The sequence below is a fragment of the Atractosteus spatula genome, chromosome 12, assembly GCF_055471065.1.
Source record: "Atractosteus spatula isolate fAtrSpa1 chromosome 12, fAtrSpa1.hap1, whole genome shotgun sequence".
Classification (NCBI taxonomy): domain Eukaryota; kingdom Metazoa; phylum Chordata; class Actinopteri; order Semionotiformes; family Lepisosteidae; genus Atractosteus; species Atractosteus spatula.
In genome coordinates this window covers 8,007,245-8,029,549 of record NC_142717.1, presented here as the reverse complement: position 1 = coordinate 8,029,549, position 22,305 = coordinate 8,007,245, and the positions used below count along the sequence as shown (strand labels likewise).

The following is a 22,305-nucleotide window of genomic DNA, read 5'->3' as shown; positions in this document are numbered from 1 at the left end:
AGCTACATTCCTACTGCATCCAATACTTAAAGAGTATAAAGTGTAAAATAAAACATAATAGAGTATATCAACATGTCACTTGATTGTATTTTTTATTGTTCACTTTTACTCTGTTGTAATCCATTTCAAAACCTTTTTTCCTCATTGTTTGCAATATAATGATAATAATTAGATGGGTAAAAACATCTTCATAAGGAGAAAAGAAAAATTCAGCCACACTACTTATTTAATATTAATAGGGATTTTCTGTATAATGTCAGTCACTCCTAATGAGGAAATGCTTTTGCTGACTCCTCTGAGGTTTACCTTAAAAAAATAGCAGGGAACGTTTGCCATAAAGTACATTCTTGTTAATCTATACAAATTTTGATTGAACCTTGTTATAAAGAAGGCCCTTAGTAAATGTTACATTTCACATTACAATGTTTTAAATTCTTACATTACTTTTACACCAATTTTAAAATGAAAGCACATCCTTGTCTTTTCATCATTCATCATTCTCATTTTTATCTGTCTTGGTGTTCTTTTTAAAACACTTTATAGAAACGTTTGCACCAAAAATAATTTTTTGGTATTTTAAAATGTTAAGGCTCATCTATTACCTATTGATTATCCTTCTATGCACAATCTTCAAAATGATGATCCTTTCAGCACAATCCTTCAAGAATTCTGACATCTTCTGTTTGAGGACTGGCTTCATCTCATGTTTTGCTATAACTTTAAGGTGATCCCAGGATGCTTTACAACGTCTCTCCATTTGACACAGGTTTTCTTGAAGCTGATCAAAGTCAACCTGAAAAACAAAAATAGCATTATAGACTACTTTTAAAAGCTTTTTTAAATGGTTTTATGCTTTATATTTATAGACCTGTAACACAATAATTACAAATACATAAGAACTTTTACTGGTATTAATCAAACGTTCTTAATTACTGTATGTCACTCTAACTTTCTCATTTATAAATACACTAGTCTTTGTCATGCACGGGGAAAGGGAGGCTTAGGTGGACTGAAAATATCACTTATAAATAACATGACCTTGGTATCTCTTTGCCCTGCTCTTGGATTTGATGGATCTGAGTATTAGGGTAATGGATCTTTTGAGCCCGTGTTGTACATACTGTAGGCACTACAGTTAAGCAACACAAAGATGACCTGTACAGACCTCACATACTGTACATATTGTAAGATGTAAATATGCACCTATGACGACATTTTAAAATATGTTTTTCAAAATTATAGGTTCATATATTTTGTGTGCAAGATTACGAGACTGTATTCAGCAATATATTAAGATTCTTTTGCGAACTTTTTATTTCCTTTGTGGAAATATGAGGGACCTTCCCTTCCTTGGAATTTAACTGCCTTGGAAAAGAGAAACCCAAACTAACCACATGTCTTTATATTCCTTGCTATATAGAAGCTCAATGTTGCAGGAAAGGGATAGCGTATCAAATTTAGTGCCAGAGCTTTGTTGGTCCTTGACTTTACTGATACACATATGTTAGAAAGCTTATGGATGTTTCCCTGCTAGGGCATACTGAAGGGAAAGTCCCATGTATTTGAAGTTGATCTGTGCATGAACTGGGCAACTTGCTACAGTAGATCCCATCTCCAAACATCACACACAGAAATGTCTCTAAATGTCTCAACATGTCTCTACATTGAAAACAATTCAGTAAAATTAAAATAAAATTATATCCAATTTACACTTATGACTGAAATCCTAATGTTCTTTGACAACTAATGCACTGTCAAAGGACTACTGCACTAGGAAATATGACTATTTTCCCAATTGATACAGGTGGCAAAATGTGCCCTCTCAATGAAATAAAAAGTTCTAGTTTCACTTATATTTAAGCGTAAAAGTGACAGTAGAAGCAAAAATCAGTGTCATTTGGGCTTCACGTTATTAAGACTGAAATCCTGTAGAGTGGAATACAAATCAAAAAGATTGTATTTTTTAGGATATCAGTGGTGTGGTGAAGTGGTTTACGAATCGTTCTGTTATTTACATATAATTTTTAATATTATCTTTGTAAACTTTTAATATCCCTTCAGTAGCTATCAACATGTATAACAAATCAAGAACAACAACATTTCCTGGGTGTATGCCTCACTGAAATGTGCTGTGAAGTGTCCTCTTCTGTACTGGCTAAATTACTTGGCAGTGATGAAAGCAAAACAAGAACCTGACAACATCTCAGAATTCCAGCCTCTGCTTTTAAGTCAAACCTTGGCTTGTCACAAAGGCTTTTTTAAAGTTAGATACTGTACACTTTGTTAGATTTGCTTCGGTTGCCCATAGCTTATTGTTCCTCTAATACCGATTAATCCCAGTTCTTTTTTTCTTTGTGATTGAGCTGTCCACTCTAACATAATCTGTTTACCTTTAGGTTGCTCACATTCAAAAATCAGGCCGAGAGATGAAGGTTAGCTGGCTGATGCCTACATTTAACCAGCACTTCACAAAACCCAGGTGAACTTACTGACTATAGATGTATAAAATATAATACAGTAGTCTAACAGAACCTGTTTTGAAAATATTACTTCCCTTATGTGACCTAGAGAAAATATTTGACCCTTTTCCCACTCTTTGAAGAAGAGAATCCTTTATGACTGATTTATGTGACAAGAAAATCCTGCTAATTATAGGGGAATACAGTCTGTAATTATTCACTGCTTTTTATGTTCATGGAGGGTTTCTATCTCTTGAGAGAGAAAGATGTGGATTTCATGTTGTAATAAACAGTGCCAACTGCTTGGGGATCAAAACAGGTGACCTTTTCCAAACCTTTGTTATGGTTTGATTGAACATCTGTCAAAAACCCATTCTCATTTCACAATATTTCTTTGTTTGTTGATAAACACAGACTGCCTAAGGAAAAGCCTTCTGTTTTTGTTGAGAAAAAGGAATCAGGTGAGGAAACTAAAATGATCTGTGCAAAAGACCAAGAGGCTGTTGTAGAAGTGGTCAAATATTCTCCACAAGTGTTAATATACTTTCAATGAAAACACAACTTTGGCACAGGTGCACTGTATTTATATCACCTCAACTCTTCTTACACAGAAAGCTTTAAAGATAAAATATGAATTTCACGACATATTATGAAATAGATTGGACAAAGTTCTAATTGCTATATCAATTAGAATTTATGTGCTACAGTAAATGTATATGCTATATCAATTAGAATTTACCCCAATTCAAGGTTCCCTTTTGGATATATTACATCGTTTGGAAGAAAGTGTTCAATTATATTATCTCACCTCTAAACAGAAGAGATGAAACAAGTATTTAGAATATACTAATTCTCTGAAACTGTATTAATCAGTTTTTTCACTTTTTAGCTGTAATAATGAATTAACACAGGCTTAATTATTGCAGTCTTCTAATTATTTTTTGTGAAAACAAGAGGTGCATGATATTTAAAGCATAAACTACAGTTAACTTCCTAATATTAATCAGAGTTTTCCCTTTAATTCAATGAGAAAAGATGAAATGACTGGGAAAACAGGAAGAGAATGCAACCTCACTCACTGCTCATTACTGAACTCTTTATTTTCAGCTTTTTACCTTTCGGCTTTCTTTTTTTATTCTTCTTCTGTAGAGGGCCAATGCAACCTTAGGAATTCTAAATACAGTCCTCAAAGCATTCTTTCAGGCATACTCAATCAATAAAAGGACAACATGCTGATCTGATTGCAAAGATTTGCAGTTTGGGGTAGACTATTCTCTTCCAATTTATTGAAGGGATTAATTCGAATATGGTAATCTCTTCTGTCTCTGATGGGCTACTACCCAGCGCAGGGAAAATGCAAGAAGAAAATAAAAGCTAAGCAAGTGGATTTTCCAGAAAACGGCTATATACTGTATGTGTAATGAATTATTTATTTATATTATTAGATTCTGTGTAAGTTATATGGAATTTTAAAATCTATATAATCATTCTTCTTGGGAATATACAAAAATTGAGATGTGCTGCTTCTAAAAATCCACTTACTTTCTCTGATGCACTCACATTACATTAAAATAATTTAATGTCTATACTGGCTCCATAAGGAGCTCCATAAGGAGCCGGTATAGACTAACTTTATACTCTGCTCCTACAAAGGACTGCGGTTCAATAGTTAGACCTGGATCCTTCTTTAATACCTCAAACTGGAGAACAAAGCCTCTCATTCTAAAATGGATAGCCTATACAAATATTGTCAGGAGAATAAAAAAAAAGCTGCTCTTTGTATTAAATTCAAAGGAGCAGGAACAATTAAGCAGAATGCTAAATAAACAATATGGCTGGTGTGGTCACTGTGTATGAAACAACATTTTGTTATTAATTCAAAGCAGAGCCCTAACACAAAGCAGGCTGGGGATCAAAGCAAAACCCTTTCCTTGGGTATGGCATGAGAGATTTACTACACATTAAAACAAAAATAATCACAGGGTCAACCACAGTCATGCTAGTGCAGGTTTCAAGAAGTCTGGCAAAGACTTTGGGTTCCGGCAGCCTTGATTGTACCAGGTTTACTGGTTACTTGCGCATTAAAGTCATACAGAGTGTATTTAAAAAAAAAAATCCAGACAGGCAACTGCACTTTTTACAACATTTAGTCTGCCAGCACCTGTGTTACCAGAAAGAAAGCTGAGGTTTTAGTTTATATAAAGAAAATAACTATGCTTTTTATTACCTTTGTTCTGAGGCTAAATGAGCAGCCTTGACACACAAAACATTATTGTCTTAAAGTATATAATTCAATGTATTGACTTACAAGTGCACCATAATACTGATGGAGCACTTCTACTCTGAATTATGACATGTATGAACACCCAAGACAAAGTTAAAGGCTCCAAACCCTTTACCAGAATACTTGTGCCAGCTGCCGGAACTATTAAACAATGTTATGTGGTTTATTGTACCTGCTCTCAACTTGAGAATCAACTGTGATCTCCTCCTCTGGAAGGGTTTTGGTACAGTCCAGGAGAGGTGACCCAGTCTCTCTATCTCACCAGCAATCTCAGCTGCCTCACTATTATCTTGTACATGCTACTGTCGTGTCCTGCCTGAACTGGTATACGGTCACAGAAAGACCAAAAGAGTGAAGCATCAAGTGCTACTGAATTCTCGCCACTAGACTGTTTATATACAAACAGAGGTTACTTAAGAAAATTATTTTTTCCATTTATGCTTCTGTTCCAGTAATGTGTGGAGGTTCAGTTACTTAACAGCTGATTTACACTTTTAAGAATTCAGGGGCTTGTTTTATTGTATTATTATACAATTATAAAAAAATATATATAATAAAATATAAAGGTATTATACCCCTTTACAACATTATTGTATTAATAATGTTGTAAAGGGGTATTAAGCATCAAAGGTGTGCTTATCAACTAATTAACATTAATTTAACATGAATCTCTCCTGTTATATTTAGGCTAAAATAGAAGTATGCATGATTTTACTGTTTCATTGCTTACATTGTATTTGGGTGTGAGAGGTAGAATTTTTAGAATTTTGCTGAATGAAGGTACCTTTGTCTGATGAAATTGTATTTTTCTTTCTGAGAAAAAAAAGGTGGATTAAGTCAATCTGTTTAATGTCGCAATGACAAACCTCCTTGGTCTAGCAAACATGTGTCCCACTACAAATTCTCTTTAACAAAGTGCTAAGGCGGTAAAGGATGAGAGGTTAGATGCAATACCTTGGCTGATCTGGTAATGGCCCCAATCTCAGAGTAGAGATCTGTACTGTCTGGAAACTTCTCCACCACAATGGTGCAAGCATGATGCAGGAGAGACTGCTTATGAACTGTGTCCTTTACTTCTGGAACCTTCTCCAAGTAGCTCAGCTCAAATCCTTTGGCCTTGAAATGCAACACAAGAGCAGTGCATTAAGAGAAAACCTCAGTCTTATAATAGATTCTACATCAGCCTTCCACACATAAACAGATGTTTCCAAAATTACGAGAAGTGAAGTTAAAATAGCTCAGTTCTTTGTCTTGAAACTTGAAATCCACAAAAGGCAGAGTTAAAAATACTGGACTCTTCTCCCACAATCTAATATAAACTCTTGGGTACCCTGTGCCACCATGTGGAACATGTAAACACATACAGAGTAAATTTGTGCCATCTACAATTATGAAGTAAATACAAAAAAACAGAGCAAAACTATATCCAAACAGGTTTTAGAAAACATTCTGTTTTTATTCAACAACATCAACATAACCACATTTTTCCCTTGTTAAGTATTTCAAGAGACAAAAGTAATGTAAAAAGTATACATTTTAAGGATCCAAGGAGCCAAGAACATTACTTACATTTGATCCATTCAGAAAATTGCCAATTGTAAGCAATGTGGACAGAATATATCTCAATGTCTTATTGTTTTCTAACTGGTCCATTCCTTCTTTCAAGTCTTGGAGAGGCTCAGCTACCTCCTGAAAATGACAGAAATGACATTATATTTAACAGTATTATTTTTTACAGATGCACTTGAACTTCCTTGGATTCAAGAAGTACAAAGACGAGCCAGGCAAAATATGGAACAAAGTTTTATAGACAAATGAGGTCAAGAAGAAAGATTTACAAAAGTGATAGAAAAGCTAAGAAGGAAGGAAATGCAGATGCTTCAAAAAATTCTGTCTCCTCTGCGAAGCAAAGTAGAGGTAATGTCATGGGCTGGGCATGCCTTGCTGCCTCTGGAACTGGCTCAATATTTTTATTGTAAAAGTAGTGCAACTGGTGATGGCAGTAGCAGAATGAATTCTGAAGTTCACAGAAGCATGTTTTTCTGCTTATCTTGAAGAAAATGCTTCCATATATATTGGGTCGTGCTTCTTTATGCAGCATGACAATGACCCAAAACATATGGCCTATAAAGTAACCAAGGAGTTAATTTGGAGAATAAAGTGGATAAAGCTTACACTAAGTCAATCTTCAAATTTAAATGCAACTCAGCATGTATTAAGTCAGAACACCTCCAATAGAGACAAGAACTCAAAGTGGTTGCAGCTTAGTATCTCAAAGTAATGCAAAAATTAGTTATGGTTTTGCTGTATTAGTACTTTAGGAGGACACTGTATAAATGTGCATCGTACGCTATTTATAAATATATTATAAATATTATTATTTATAATTCTCCTATATATTATTGTTTTAGCAAAATATGAAACACAAACAAAAGATTTCCCAACTCTCCTGCAAATTTGTGAGATAGCTCAGACCTAGAGTAAACTAGCTTATTTTCATTTCAAAGATTTCCAACATCTTTAGTACTTGCAATATCTACTCTAATTTTCTTAACTTTTCTACCAATTGGCCCTAGCTAACCAAAAATTAACTTTATATTCTATATTGGTTCTAGGTAGCCATTGAAAATAGGAAGGAGACTTCACAGGACTAAGAAATTGACAAATGATGGGGCAGGAATTGTTTGTATATATACTTAAGAGAGTGGGCTATTTTCAGATAAATTTAAATACAGTATTATATTGTATATATTTAATGAGTGTACCCATTTGCTATAAGTACAGCTTTAATTTTACAGGAGAGTATTATTACAGATGGAATTCCATCAGTATAAAAACTTAGTTCTGCTGGACAAGCTATATAACTGCTAGTAGCCCATCTTACTGTATGGTTCTAGTAAGACATAAAAATAGCAAGAATTATAAAAATGTACATCATTTAAAAGTTGCATGGCTTGCATGGAGAAGTGAATAAGCAGGCATACTACACAAAATAATTGTATATGAAACCTGAATTTTTTAAGTGTCCCATTAACAAGGTAACAAGAACAGTGGTGTTCTGGATGCCTACTAATTCACAATCCTCTGTGCACCACAGTGTTTTTACTTGAAGCAGGGTTGAAGCATCATTCACTTAGTATGTCCCGACCTTCTCCATCAGCTCATAGTCCATTTTGAAGGCCCACAGCTGAAGCCTGGCAGAAAGCTCGCTGATGGAAGACAAGGTGAGCAGGAACTGTTCAGCACTGCCCAGAGGAATGTCTGGGTTGGCCAGCTGAGCTTCCTGGATCTTCTGTTTCTCCTCTTCAGTTGGGATCATGGTAAGAATTTTCTGGAAACAACAAATTGAGACCTGTTTAAAACCGTGTATCCAGATAGTGGCATGTATAAGACCTCAAAGCACACACAGCTATTGCATCTTTGAGGAAGTTATATTTTGAATCAGTCATCCAAGCTTTATAAACAGGTACCTAAAATAGATTTGCATCTCATCTGGGGGGAGTCTAACACTCTGGTCTTTACACTATATTGTGGGGAAAAACAACATCAAATCTAATCTGAGAAGTCACTTTTGAATGCAAATTCCTGTAAAGTGTTGTAATTTGAAAATTGTTTTCCTGGTCTCAGATAGGGAGCTCAGAACTGGGGCTGTTGCCCTTCTAGGTATCAGGGAAAGAACCACAATAATTTATTTGACTTACATGGATTACATGTTTTACATAGATTAACCATTTTTATATAAAGACTTTTGATATCCTGGGAGGCATGGTGGTTAGCATCGCTGCCTTATAGTGCTGGGGGCCCTGTGTTCAATTCCAGACTTGGGGTGCTATCTGTGTGGTACTGTATGTTCTCCCTGTGTTATTGTGAGTTTCCTTGGGGTGCTTCAGCTACCACCCACAGTCCAAAAACATACTGGTAGGAAATACTGGTGAAATTGGCCCTAGGTGACAGTGTGTACATGTTTGTGTCTGTGTGCGCGTCACGATGGACTGGCGTCTTCTCTGGGGTGTACCCAGCCTTGCCCTTGTGGCTTTGTAGGGAGAGGCTGTGGCTCCTCCATGACCCTGAATTTGAATTTTTTAAAAATACATGGATGTTTAATATCCATGTTGACAGCTGGGCTTGCTAAATAAATGTGTGATAAGTACTTTTCTCAAGAGTATAGCAGCAACATTTCCACTTGGATTTGAACCCACAAACCTCCAGGCAAGAGGTGCTAAGTGTTGTTTAACACTATGCTGAAGAACCACAACTGTTGTTGAGATATGTTAATAAAATGGCCAGTCCACAGAACCAAAAGAGAATCTGCTTTACTTAAATTGGTGTCACTTGAAACCATTGGACATTGTAATTTAGGAACAAGAAAACTGAGGGTCACAGGGTGCTAGAAATAGAAATTATGAGAAAAAAAAACATAATAGAAAGAAACAACCACAAAGTTCTGTGTTTAGAGAGCAAGAAAAGAACTTATAAAACAAATGAGACAGCATAACCCTATAAAGTTAAAATGTTGTCTCAAATTAAAATATTTACATGTCTAAATAAAAACAGATTCCTGCAATTTTGGTGTTTTTTGGCAGAAAACAGAAGGTCGGGAGTTTGGAATTAAACAGAATACATTTTATTACCCTGCAGCATTAAAATACAGCATGAAAAAGTTTGCTTGTTTGTGATTCACATCTCCTGTGCCAGAGTACATAATGTATTTTTTTGGTTTTGTATACTTGCCACATGCATGTACTATGTATTTCCAGTAAGGATTATGGATTATGTGATTAAGGGATTGTCTCGTGAATTTAATATGTACCGATTCAAATGACCAAAGGCTCCATTATAGTTCTAAAATGACATTAAAATATGCTTGTAATGCCAAACTTTAATCATTGAGGTGATTAATTGTACACAATAAGCTAAACTGAGTGGATCCTTTGAAGAAACCACATAAATGTGAAAACAGTAGCCAATCTGAAAAGTTTGTCAGTTGCAAGATTTTAACGCAGTTGTATACATTTGTACCACAGGTCTGACAACTGCATTTAATGAGTCTCAATTTATGACAATGAGTTAATATAAATGGTCTGTCTTTTCCAAAATGGATAACACAGAGAATATAGCCTACATAAAACTATAGCTGAATCTGTATTTATCAAGTAGCAAATCCAAAAAAAATTTACTTGGGGACAGCTGCAGTTGCCCACATTTTTTAAACCTAATTTAAACTCACTTCATTAAGACAGAACCCACTGGCGATTAAACCAATTACATGTTCTATCTGCATTTCTTGACATTTAGAAAGTTTGAGCTGGGAATTTAGTCAAAGATACTGTATCATAAATTGTTGTTTTGTTTTAATGAAGCATTGCCTACTGTTACTGAATGCATCCCAACACAATTTCTCCCAACATAAATGTCAATTTCTTACTTTCTTGCACATATACAGTGCATTCAGTGAGCTAGGTACTACACAACTGACTGCTTTCTCATACCAACAGTAACTAAGTAGAAACTTTTTTATCAAGGTTCTATATTTATTTGCATAGCATCACTTTGTTGAGAAATTAAAAATGATCTAGAAAAAAAAACTTAATATCCACTACAATCACTTAAATATTACCTCAATTCCTTCTTTGTTTAAAGCATATTCATCGAAGTTGAGGATAGCAGTCTTGATTGTTCTTGGTGGGGGCAGCACTGTCAGACCTATGTTAATTGCATTGCTTCTTTTGGAGTCCAGGACAATGATTTCCTGTCGCTTCCCATCGGCTGCAGTTTTCTAAATTCAGGATAAGAAACACAGGGATGTTCAGGGTACAGGCTGCAGCTATTCAAGGCTAGTCTGTCAAACAATGCAGAGTGTATTAAGAATACAGTAGTTAATGCATAGTTCTTCTTCCTCACAATTCCAAGTTCAGATCCATTATTGACAGTGACTTTCACATTATAATACAAAATTAAGCGACACATTGCAGATCCTTTCTTTAAAACACTGTATTTATACCCATCCATTTTATGACTGGCCTTGAACAGGGCTCAATACAGCTCTATAAACCTGATCCTATTTCTCTTAACGCAGTACTAAGATAAATCAAATGAATCACACATAGCATCATTCTAGTACTTATAATTCCTTCCCAACAATGATAGAAGGCATTTGTCTTTCTTTAGGTTAACTGCACCATGTTTGAAGCAAGCGAATTATCTAGTGACACCATTGAACATTTTTTCAATCTTCACCAAAAAAGGAGGCTGACTTGATTTAATGTTCATTTCTTTAATAGGTTCAGAGCTCTGAGTGATACAGTCACTTTTTCATTTAACTACATAATTTACTCTTGGTGGATAAAATAATGGAAACACAAACAACAAAAATATCAACAGGACCAATTCAACACCTCCGTGATAAAAATTGTACGATGTAAGTTTTACGATGTAAGCAATGGAAGAATGTTATATAGTCTCATGAGTTGTCTTTAACTGTTATATGGGGATGGATTTATATTTGAAGAAAGAAATGGAAGCCCTCCAGCCAAACTGCATGCTTCCATCTGTCAAACATGGGGGTGGGTCTGTTATGGTATGCGCAGCATTCTCGTGAGCATTCGGTCCGATTATCACTCTGCATGGTAGAATTATTGCCATGGAATACAAATCATTTTAGGTGACCAGGTGCACCCTTTGGTACAAAATTGTTTCATCAAGAAGTTTCCATATTCCAAGACAATTATGCCCCTATGCACGCTGCTTAAGTCAAACACCTTCCATGGCCTCCCCAGTCATTAGATCTAAAGATGATGGAAAACCTTATGGGACGTTCTGGAATGTAAAGTGCAGAGTCGATTTCCACCTCCTTCATTTCTCAAAGAATTGGAGGCTTTCCTTCTTGAAGAGTGGTCCAATATCACCCTAGAAACAGGTCAAAGTGTATATAACAGTATTCCAAGAAGGAATGAAACTGTTCTCTAGGCAAAGGGCAGCCCAAATATTTATTAGTTAAATATTCAGATTTTGCTTGGTGTTGACATTATTTTGTCCACCCCCTGAAGCTAGAAAAATATTTACCAGACAAAGGATATAACTAAATAAGATGGCATGGTTTAACAATTTTAATTACAGAGGCTGTTAGGATGCCAAATCTAGCAACTCTTAACTCTAGTCTAGACTCTTTCTAGTCAAAAAATTGCAAAAGAATACTGGTTATAATGTTTTGGATGACCTACTGCTGTAGATAAGCGAATGTTTTGTGTGAATTGCTTTTCTTAACTTTGCCTGATAGTCATTATAAAGTGCATTCTTGTTTCTAACTCAGCAGTGTCTAGACATGTTGCCAGGCTAGAAGAAAGGAATATTTGATGACCCTTATCTAATGTGCTTTCTCAATCTACCTGAACCAGATTCTTGCCAGCATTGCTAACATATCCTCCTAATGTGGCTCCTTTTTAAAGTTTGTATGGAAAAAAAGATGACTTGCAGTTGTCAATCATTTATACTGTATTTGTAGATATTTTCCGAAATGGAACACAACAACCATATCCTATGGATCCCTTTCAATCTCATGTTCAAATGAACTATAACCATTTTTTGTTGTTGTACCTTTCAGGAACAGAACCAAGCCCAGAATGAAAAAAATGCTTGGTCTGTGTGATCTACCAGGCTTTTAAAACGTTTTTTAAAAAGTCCTTGGCCCAGGGAGATTGGCTGAGTGCTGTGAAATGAGATAGACATGTAAAAAATCTTTCGCTGCTCACCAAGAGCAGTCCAAGAATTTCCACTCTTTCTGAGAAATAAGAAACAAGCCCAAGCAACTAATGAACTAAACAACTTCTATCATTACATCCTTTTGACAGGCAATTTGACTGCATGCTTGACATAACTGATTGAATAAATGAAGCCTTGGCCGCAAGCAAAACTCTGAAAGCAGCTTTAGCATAGTCCTTCTGAATTGTTGGCACCAAGTGTCTTGTTGAAGTTCCAGGCGACTTGCAGTAGTCTTCAAGTTGGACTTCTTCTTAAAATCTTTAATTACCCCTTAAACATATGGTTTAGTCAGAACCGTTTCCCAGGCTGGTTTAACTGTTCTTTCCGAAATTTCCAAATTAAATGCCACTTTCGATTCTACTGTGACTTCCTTTTTAACACCACCATAAGTCTGCCTCGAGTAAGTATCCTCTTTCCCGCTTGGAAATTTGCTTAACACAGCAAAAATAGATAAGTTATTAACACCTGTCAACATAGTACATTAAAATACGTTAACACATGCACAGTTCACATTAATGCCTTAAAAATGCTGTTAAAGTATGTTTTTGAAAACCGGATTTTGTTTATTACAGTATCAGATTGTAAAGGTTCTTTTTATTATTTTTAAGAGTTGTAATAAATAGCATTAATAAATTGACTCCTTTCATTATTGAATTTAAAGTGATATCTTTGAAGCTTGCAATTAAAGGGCCTTTGCTTTCTGGGACCTGTTTTTTTTTTTCCAAAAATGCATCCTTTGTGGCATTTAACCATCTGAAGGCTATTTTTCAGGGAGAGTTTTAATACATTTTTCTTTACTTTTTTTTTAGACAGCAGGAAGTGCCTGTTTATGGCCAAATACAAAACACAGTTCAGTATGAGGGGCTGGGAGAAATTGATTGCAGCTGTCCTAATGCTGACCAAATCTTTGAACTGTACTGAACATACACAGATTAGTTTCACTTTGTTTAATCGTTTTGCCACTGTTTCATCAAAGGTCCTTCTGTGACAGCTGTTAACCAGAAAATGGGTGTTATAAACATAATAACATTATGCCTTTTGAAATCCCCTTGTCAGAGAACATTCTATCATGAGACATCGTGGGTCTAGTGACACTCACTACTGAGTTCCAACTTGATAGGAAACCAATATACTATGCTAGCCATAGTAAATTCTGAAAATTATTATTGCTATTGCAGCTTTTACAATGTTTTCTAATCCTTCTATTTTGATATCATCTATGTTTGCTAATTATACCAGAATTTAGTTAGTTGGTCCTAATACTGATCCCTGTAGGACTCCACTAATGATACACCCCTGCATGAGCATTCAAACCTTATCGGTACACTATTTCCTATCCATCACTCAGTTCTTACACCAAAGACACACATTACCCTGAACACCTACTGCTTGCAATTCAAAGGAACTTCATGAAAGGCCTTTAAATAATTTGCATGTACTATAGAAATTGCTCTGCATACATCATTACAGCTTTTCTAAATCCATTTTAACTATCCACCAAATTCCTGTTGATATATAGATGAACCTTCACTTTTAACTATAATTTCTATAACTATGCACAACATAAGTAGAATGCACTGTAGGTCTATTATTATGTAATTCAGTTTTGTTACCATTTTATGGAAGGGCCCATCATGAACAATTTTCCAGTCAATAGGTATTATCCCTGTCCTGACTGAAGCTGGAAGAGTTTTCTGATGGTCTATAGATAACATTTCTCCTTTCATTCCAAATGGTAGACCACTGTCAGGTCATTGGGATTTGTATATCTTAAGTACATCTTACACTTGTAATACTGTACATCTGCCTCTTATCATATATTTATTCATCTTCATTTTTCTCGGATCTTACCGAACCATCGTGGTAAAATGGTGAAACCTTTTTCTTTCAGAAATAAAGAGTTTAAGGGAAAACTGAACTCTTTAATCAGATTTCACACTTAAGTAGTCACTGTCATGCCCCTTGGATGACTACAATTAAAAAGAAACATATTACATTGAACTTGGTTTCCAAATACTAAGAATAAAGTCATACAGCCTACACAATATAGGTCTAGACCGCAAAGAGGAGTGATTTTGTTTAAGAAAATGTAAAGAATAATTACACTCATGATTATAAAAAAATACATATGTGGATTTATTTCAAACTCTACCACAGAACTCTAATACAAAACTCAGTGATGTAAAGAAACCCACTTATTCAACTAGGATATTTAGAATACTTTTGACACAGCTTAAAAGAACTAGAATGAGTCCATCACACCCCATCATTTCTTTGTTGAAGAAACACTATTCTAAATTTTATTTGATCTGTTTCTAATCTGTACTTTTTCTTTGGGTCTAAAAAGAAACAGTGACACAGGCTGAATGCAGTCCAAATGACACAATACATTCCCAATGTGCTTTAAAAGGTCACAGAAACATGTGTCTCTAACTCCAAGGACTAAACAGCAGCACATGTTTTACAAAAATAGGATACACAGCAGGAAACAGTGAATTACGAACAGTAAACCACAGAAACTCTTCAAAAACAGACCTGCAAAAGTTAGATTATTTGTGTCCAGACTATTAGAAATGAAACATGATGTTGTGGTTTGGCTTAAAAATTTACAATCTAACTTAATAACCTAACCATACTAATTACAGACAAGCAAGTCATCTCCCCATAACAATGTACTTTTTAACTTGCACATGCAATTTGTGAAACTGATGTTCACCCAAAAAAAAAATCACTGAAACATCAGTATTAACATCTACAATGTTAGGCTTTTCTTGCAGGCCCTGCTAATTCTAGTTTTTAGTAAACATTCTGTCATTTGAATCTGATTTAGCATTGTCAAACATTTATTTTTATCTTTTGAGAATACAACTTATTAACATAAACATAATCAATTGCCTATGGACACTTTCACAGAAAAATGATACAAAATTCATAACCATAGGTACTGCAACTGTACAACTAACAAATCTCTTTGGGAATGTACAGTAAGTAAGTGTCCCAGCAGGTACCCTACATGTTTTGTTATGGTTTTGTAACATCAGGATTTTTTTACAGAACACAGGAGTGGAAAAAGTTTCTCAACAACAAGAGGCCCATTAACCCGTCCCTCTCATTTGGTTGCTAGGACTTGCTTGGGACTGAAGAGATTCTGCTCCTTTAACCTGCCATCAGTGTATCAAATTCCTTTTAGACTCCAAACAATTATGTTTGCTCCTCTTTGTTTGGACTCTTTTTGTAGTATAGTGTGCAGACTTGTACAACTAATGTACAACATAACTGAAGATAAGAACAAACCCATTTTTTTACAACAACACAAAGCCTTTAAACAGCATGATCAGATGTAGATATTATAGATATTTCAATTCACAAACATAGAAAAGGGTGTTCTTTTGCTCTTACCTTAGTGACAGGCAGTTCCTTACACTTGGTTTCAAAAAGGTGCTCAAGCTTAGCGGTGTCCAACTTGATGGGATCCAACTTATTCCACAGTGACTCTTTGCATTGTCTGTGATTTTTGTACTGCCATTCCATAGGCCGGACCTCATTCCAGAAGAGCCTGATAGTCTTCTTCTTTTTCTGGAACAGCGGTTCTCCTCGTGACAGCTGTGGAGATCCAATATGCTGGGGGGCACTGAAGGGAGGTGGAGGTGGCAGCATAGTGCCAGGCACTGGGGGCGGAGGGGGGCATCCAAAAAGTGGGGGTGGGGGAGGCAAGGCCATAAAGGAAGGAGGAGGAGGGGGAGGAGGAAGGATTTGCTCCCCAGAGCTCATCAAGCTATTCATATCCAAAATGTCAATGTCATCCTCGTCCTCCAAGTCTGTAAAATCCATGTCTTTGATTTTCAGCTCACGAGGGCTGGCCATCAGTTGATCCCAAATGTAGTCAGACTCCTTTTTTGCAGGTGGCACAGCTTTGTCTGGCTGCTTCTCCCCAAGATCGCTCTCTGGCGGCACCGATAAGCCCTTGACTAGCTCACCGTTGTTAAACTTCTCAGTAAATGCCTTCACACTGCCTTGATTGTCCAACTGTTCCTTGTCTGTCTTCTTGACACTCTCATCACTGGCCTGCTTGCCAGCTTGGAAGATGGAGATTCGACTGGCCAGGCTGGCCACAGATTCCTCGTTATCCTCCTTTTCCTCTTTGTCTTTCTCCTTCTCCTCATCCTCATCCTGCGGCTTCTGGTTCTGGGCATACAACATGTCCAACATGAAGAGCTTGCTGTTGAGGATCTTACTGCACTGCTCATTCACATCCACATCCTTAATGCACTGTGTCCACTGACCTGGTACAAGAGAGGTTCAGAAAAATGGGAAATGGGTCATTTGATTTTAACACAGAACTTATTAGCTTATTAAAATCAATAAGCTTTTGTCAAGTGGAACAATGCAAACCAGATCTATGCTCAGTAAATACAGTATGTTTCTTATTGTTATTGTTCCTCTGACTGACATTTCATAATGAACTGGTGTTTCTGTTTCTCTCAGGATATTTTAATGAGCTACACTAATTTAAATTGTCCAGCACTTATCTTTTATTTCATTTTCGCCTTTAGCCAGTTTCACACAAAAGGTTGAAATCATACTGTATCACACACCAAAAGCTCACAATAGCCTTAATCAAATGTTTGTGTAATATATACTGTATAACAAAACAGAGAAATTATGAATAATTGTAATGTTTTCCTGCAAGATAAGACTGCATGAATAGAATACTGCATTAATTTTCTAATGACACCAAAAACTGCTTTTTGTCTTTGTAGTCACTGATAATGATAATCAGGCCTACTAAACTTTAGAGCAATTCAATATTGCTATATAGCAATTTCATTTAATATGCTCCACTGCAGTACTTTGATTTCAGCTGACAAGATGATTTGTCAGTACAAATATGCAAGTATACAGACTGAAGAACTTTCAGTTGCATCACAGGGGCCCTTGGTGAGACCCTCCCAAGAGTCCTTCGTCTTACCAGTCTCATTGTCGCTGGTCAGCTTTTCTTCTCTCTCCTCTCTCTCTAATGTGCTGCTGGCTGAGGAGATGCTGGAAGCCGAGCAGTTGTCCTTCTCATTCACCTCTTCATTCTGTCTCTCCTTCTCACTGAGGAGGGTGTTCTCCTCAGGCTCGTGCTCTGGAACCCGCTCGACCTCCGCCTCTGGTCCTGCCACACTCTGTGACTCCGCCTCCTCTGATTGGGCTTCCACTTCCTGTTCTGCCTCAAGGACCACTTCCTGCGTCTCTGAATTGGATTCCCCTTCTGCTTCTGGCTCTGGTTTGATGGCCGGCTCTGTTGTGGGTTCAAGATCTTGTACCGACTCTGGCTCACTAGCTGTTATTAAAAGCAAAAAAAAATGGCAGCATTTAACATGAAGCATTAGACCTTTTCCAAAACATGTTTCAGCAAATGAACTCTTTTGAGAGGTCACTGGGCTCAGCAAATTTCCTTGCTTTTCATCATTCTAAAGATGAAGCTTTAAGGATCTTTTTTTAACATTCTGCGCCAACTATTCCTGAAATGGATTTAGAAAAAGGCAGCATTTTGCTCTGCTCTGTATGTAAAATGTTTTATTAATAAGATTTTTAGATCTTCCTTTTTAACATTTTACATACATGTCTGTTATTGCGAATAATACACTTTATTCAATATCAGAAACTTTCAATAACTATAGATGTTACATTTGTTACTGGATTGGTAATGGATAAAATGATTCTAAGGTTCAAATCACATATAGCTTAATCAGCATGTAACAAGTAAAAGATGTAATCTGACTGTATTTATACAGAGTAGCTTAATTAGTTTCATATGTTAATAACTGCACTGGGGATTTCCGTTGCAGTTCAGGGTCAAAATAACCTTCTGCAGATTGGCAAGTACAAAGTGTGAAAGTGTAAGCAAACTCATTAATAAAGAAACAATTAAAGCTTTTTTATTATCAGTAGTTTACCTGATGCCATGTGTTATACCCCACAGTAATTATACCAAACTGTTTCCAAATGCAAAATGTGTGGAATAACCACAGCAAACTAGCCTGCAAATTGTGGAAGAAGAAATGACAAGTTGATGATGTTCAGATGCTGAAAGTAGAAGGGGGGGGGGGGATGCTCATAATGTCTATGTAGAAAGCTCCAAGCGGCATCACAGGATTAAGGTCCCATGTGTTACCAACATGTTATGTGTTTCATCTACCTCCACATCTGTGTATAAATCCACATTTCACTACACTGGAAAGAAAGTGTTCTCTAAGTGAACCAAGGAAGGGTTCAATTCACCAAATAAAATAATGAATAAATGCTTCAGTAGAGCCACCGAAGGCAATAATTCGCTTTTTGTACAGGGTAGGAACAGCACCTACAGAATGTCATCCAATAGCTTTTCCATCTATCCATCCATTTTCTAACTGCTTTATTCAATTCAGGGTCATGGGGGAGCTGGGGCCTATCCTGGCAAGCAGTGGGCTCAAGGCAGGATACACACTGGATGGGATGCCAGTTCATTGCAAGGCACAGACACAAAAACACCTACACTCACACCAGGGCCAGTTTTCCCAGAAGCCAATTAACCTACCAGTATGTCTTTGTACTGTGGGAGGAAACCAGAGAACCCAGGGAAAACCCATTCAAACATGGGGAACATACTGTACAAACTCCATGCAGATAGATGCAAGGAATGGAAACCAAGGCCCCAACACTGCAAGGAAGCAATACTAACTACTGCGCTACTGTACAACCCCCAATTGCTGTTGCCCGATTATAAAATCTGTTCCAATGATTTATTTTTTAAATCAAGCCTGTTGTGAACACATTTTTCCACATCTACATTATCTGATGCTAGATATATTTGAGAAAACTGAGATTTAATTCTGTTCTTTAAAAAACTGTGAAATCTATGAAGTTTTACATGTTTTCGGTTTTGCATTTTCTTGTGCTCAAAGCAGGTGCTCAAAGGTCAACATTTAAAAATGTTCAAGTAGGTAGCTGCATCACCAAAGAAGGCTCCACAGCCAAAATGTTGTTTCTTTCCTTCTCTTCTCAGCATGGAATAAACATTTACTTGTCCTTTGCAACATTTAAAAATGTTAAATTTACTTTTAATGGAACTGCAGACTGTGTTAGCATAAGATACAGCATCTCTACTGTTTGTTCTTGGTTTAACATGGAACATTAGACTGGAAAAATAGCTCTAGCTATTTAGCAAAGTCATGGAAAAGATTAATCTAGAGGCCATCCAAAGAGTTTTGATGCTCTGTAATTTTTTATTTAAGAAAGAACAAGTTATAATTCAGAAATGTCTGAGTAATTAAGAATACTGTCTATAAGATGCAATTTCCACTTCTTCATTCATTAACACAATATAGAATATTTCGCACAGAACATAGTAATGGATAGAATTCTTCATTCAATTTTGTCTGGTTGCAAGAAAATTAATAATACTTCAGGATCAACAAACACCTTTATGTCTTAAATCTATTTCTATTAAATAAGTAATAATTTAATTTAATAATTTAATTCTCACAATTTCATTCTTAACTTTCTTAAGTAGGCTTAGTTTATTACTGTGATGACCAGGTCACCTATTTTTATTTCTTGAAACTCTGACATTTTAAACAAGATGCATGAGAACAAAAATGAGAACGAAAACAAGAATGAGAACAAAAAAAGTTGTTTTCTTCATCCTGTTGACAACATCATTAGAATATGATCAAGAAAACTTATCCAAAGAATGTAAGAAAATATATACTTTTAAATAAAAAAAACAAAACTAATTCTATCCTCTATAGTAAATCCAAAAAAGTTAAAAATGGCACAGAAAGTGACTATCTGGAATGTGCAAGGCCATACAAATGTTTCAGACTGTTAAAAGTGCAATATTACAATGTTATATTGTTGCTGTCAGCAGTAAATGATGCCAACTGTGTTATTTCAAACCCACATGAAGGGTTAAGAAAATTTAAACCTTAACCATCACAATGTTCTGTGTCAAATGCTGAAATAAATCTGTTTTAAATTGAAAATAAGCTAACATAGAAATGAATTCTACACTCACAAGTATTAAGCAAGAAAAACAATATATGTGGCAGCTTTTTTGAGTGTATAAACCTGAAGCTACAATATAAAGCCTGTTGTGTAAAGTGTTAGGAAACAGATTTTGCATATTTCCTGCTCTGCAGTTCTAACATAATATTTCCTGAAGTATAGTACTGTATTCAGGTATCTATGCTAATTATGATATTATTATGATATAAGCTAATTTATAAAAAAGGTTCCAAAAATTTCCAAACTACTGCTTTGCATCTCAAAATTATGTTACCAAGTGGTTAGAGATATGCAAGGTAAACTATATACTACAGTATATAATAAATCAGATTTCTTAGCTTTATAGATAGACTACCCCAAGACACTAGGCATTCCTTTTACTTTCTTTTGTAAGTAAGTGAAATTAGCTGAAACTGAGAGAATTAAGTGTTTAAAATATTCAAAATCACTTGCTTGCTAAATCACATCCAAAAGGTCAGTGATTTATTAAGCTGCCCTCAAAGCTGTGAAGTGAGTATGTATTGTATTCACAAGTCTTTTCTACATTATATACAAGATTGTCTTATAAAAAAACAACTGAATTGTGCTGAATTGTCCAAATAAGTCCGTGGGCAATTTGACCCTTTTGCTTTAGCCTAGAAACTTTACTTAATATTTTGTCACATTGTTTTTCACCTTTAGATATATACACAACCACTTGTAGTTGTGTTTTAATAAAGATTAGTGCCACCTGCTGGCTAACATAGTTAATGAGACAAGTTGGCAATATTCATATATTGACTGCTTTCACATCAGTCCAGATTAAACTCAGATCTACACACTGTGTAGCTTTTAAAAGTCTATTTGTGGATCAATATTTCTAGATATTTTTCAGCTCATAAAGAACAGAGCCCAGGAATAATAAATTTGATTTACTTTAGTTATTGTCTTGGGATTCTTTTGTCTTGGGGGACAGAAATAGTAAATTGCAGAGATCTCTGGCTTTAGATTATGTCAAGCTGCATATGGCCCATCTGCTAAAAGGAAAAGGGGACTGACTCCAAAAATGAATTAAATTAATGCAAAAAGGATCCATGAAAGTTGTTGGAGAGGCAGATGTGTTTAATGTGGTTAGCAGCCAAATCTACAGGATTACCGCTGTCGCTTGACGTTATGAGTTCCCTTTCCTTTCTGAGCCCTGAAGCAAAGATATTCTCACCATTTACAAACAGGAAGACAAACAGCAAAGGAAGTGTTTAGTTGTAATATTTCCTTAAATTAGTACCATAATATATTTGCTTGAAATATGAAGTTGATCTGTAAAAAAAAAGCAGGATCAGTACGGTCCTTTTGTAATGTGAGAATAAGTTATACAATTTATATGCTTTATCCAAATGGATTTATAGTTGTATCCATTATTAATACAACCGGGCATTTTACGTAGTGAAGCACGTAGTGAAATACCTTACTGAAGAGTACAACAGAAATACATGATTTGGGGATTTGAACTAACATTTCTTTCAAAACTTTTATGAATCCACCACCCTAACCATTACTACACACTTCTGCCACAAAGGATGTCCAGTTAGTGATAACCTACCCATAGCCTGGAACAAATTCAGTAGGAAATCATTCTATTCCTTATGTATTGAGATTTGTCAAAAAGACAATGAAGATCTTAAATACAACCAATGCATTATAAATATAATGCGATCCAATATCCAAGCCACTCATAGAAAAATATACATGCAGCTACAATTGTATACCAGTCCACATTACAAAACATACATCATC

The 22,305-nt window shown here is 35.7% G+C and overlaps 1 protein-coding gene across 3 annotated transcripts in view; it reads right to left on the bottom strand.

The window, feature by feature from the left end:
• Positions 1-22,305, bottom strand: part of fhod3a (formin homology 2 domain containing 3a) — a 246,692-nt gene that overhangs the window by 14,298 nt on the left and 210,089 nt on the right. For all 3 annotated transcript variants that reach the window (XM_088929080.1, XM_088929081.1, XM_088929082.1), the window contains 7 exons: positions 17,471-17,827; positions 15,901-16,784; positions 10,361-10,519; positions 7,892-8,074; positions 6,313-6,432; positions 5,698-5,859; positions 603-793 (listed from right to left, as the gene is read on the bottom strand). In XM_088929080.1, the coding sequence (XP_088785206.1) occupies positions 603-793; positions 5,698-5,859; positions 6,313-6,432; positions 7,892-8,074; positions 10,361-10,519; positions 15,901-16,784; positions 17,471-17,827 (2,056 nt within the window). The remainder of the gene's footprint in view (positions 1-602; positions 794-5,697; positions 5,860-6,312; positions 6,433-7,891; positions 8,075-10,360; positions 10,520-15,900; positions 16,785-17,470; positions 17,828-22,305) is intronic.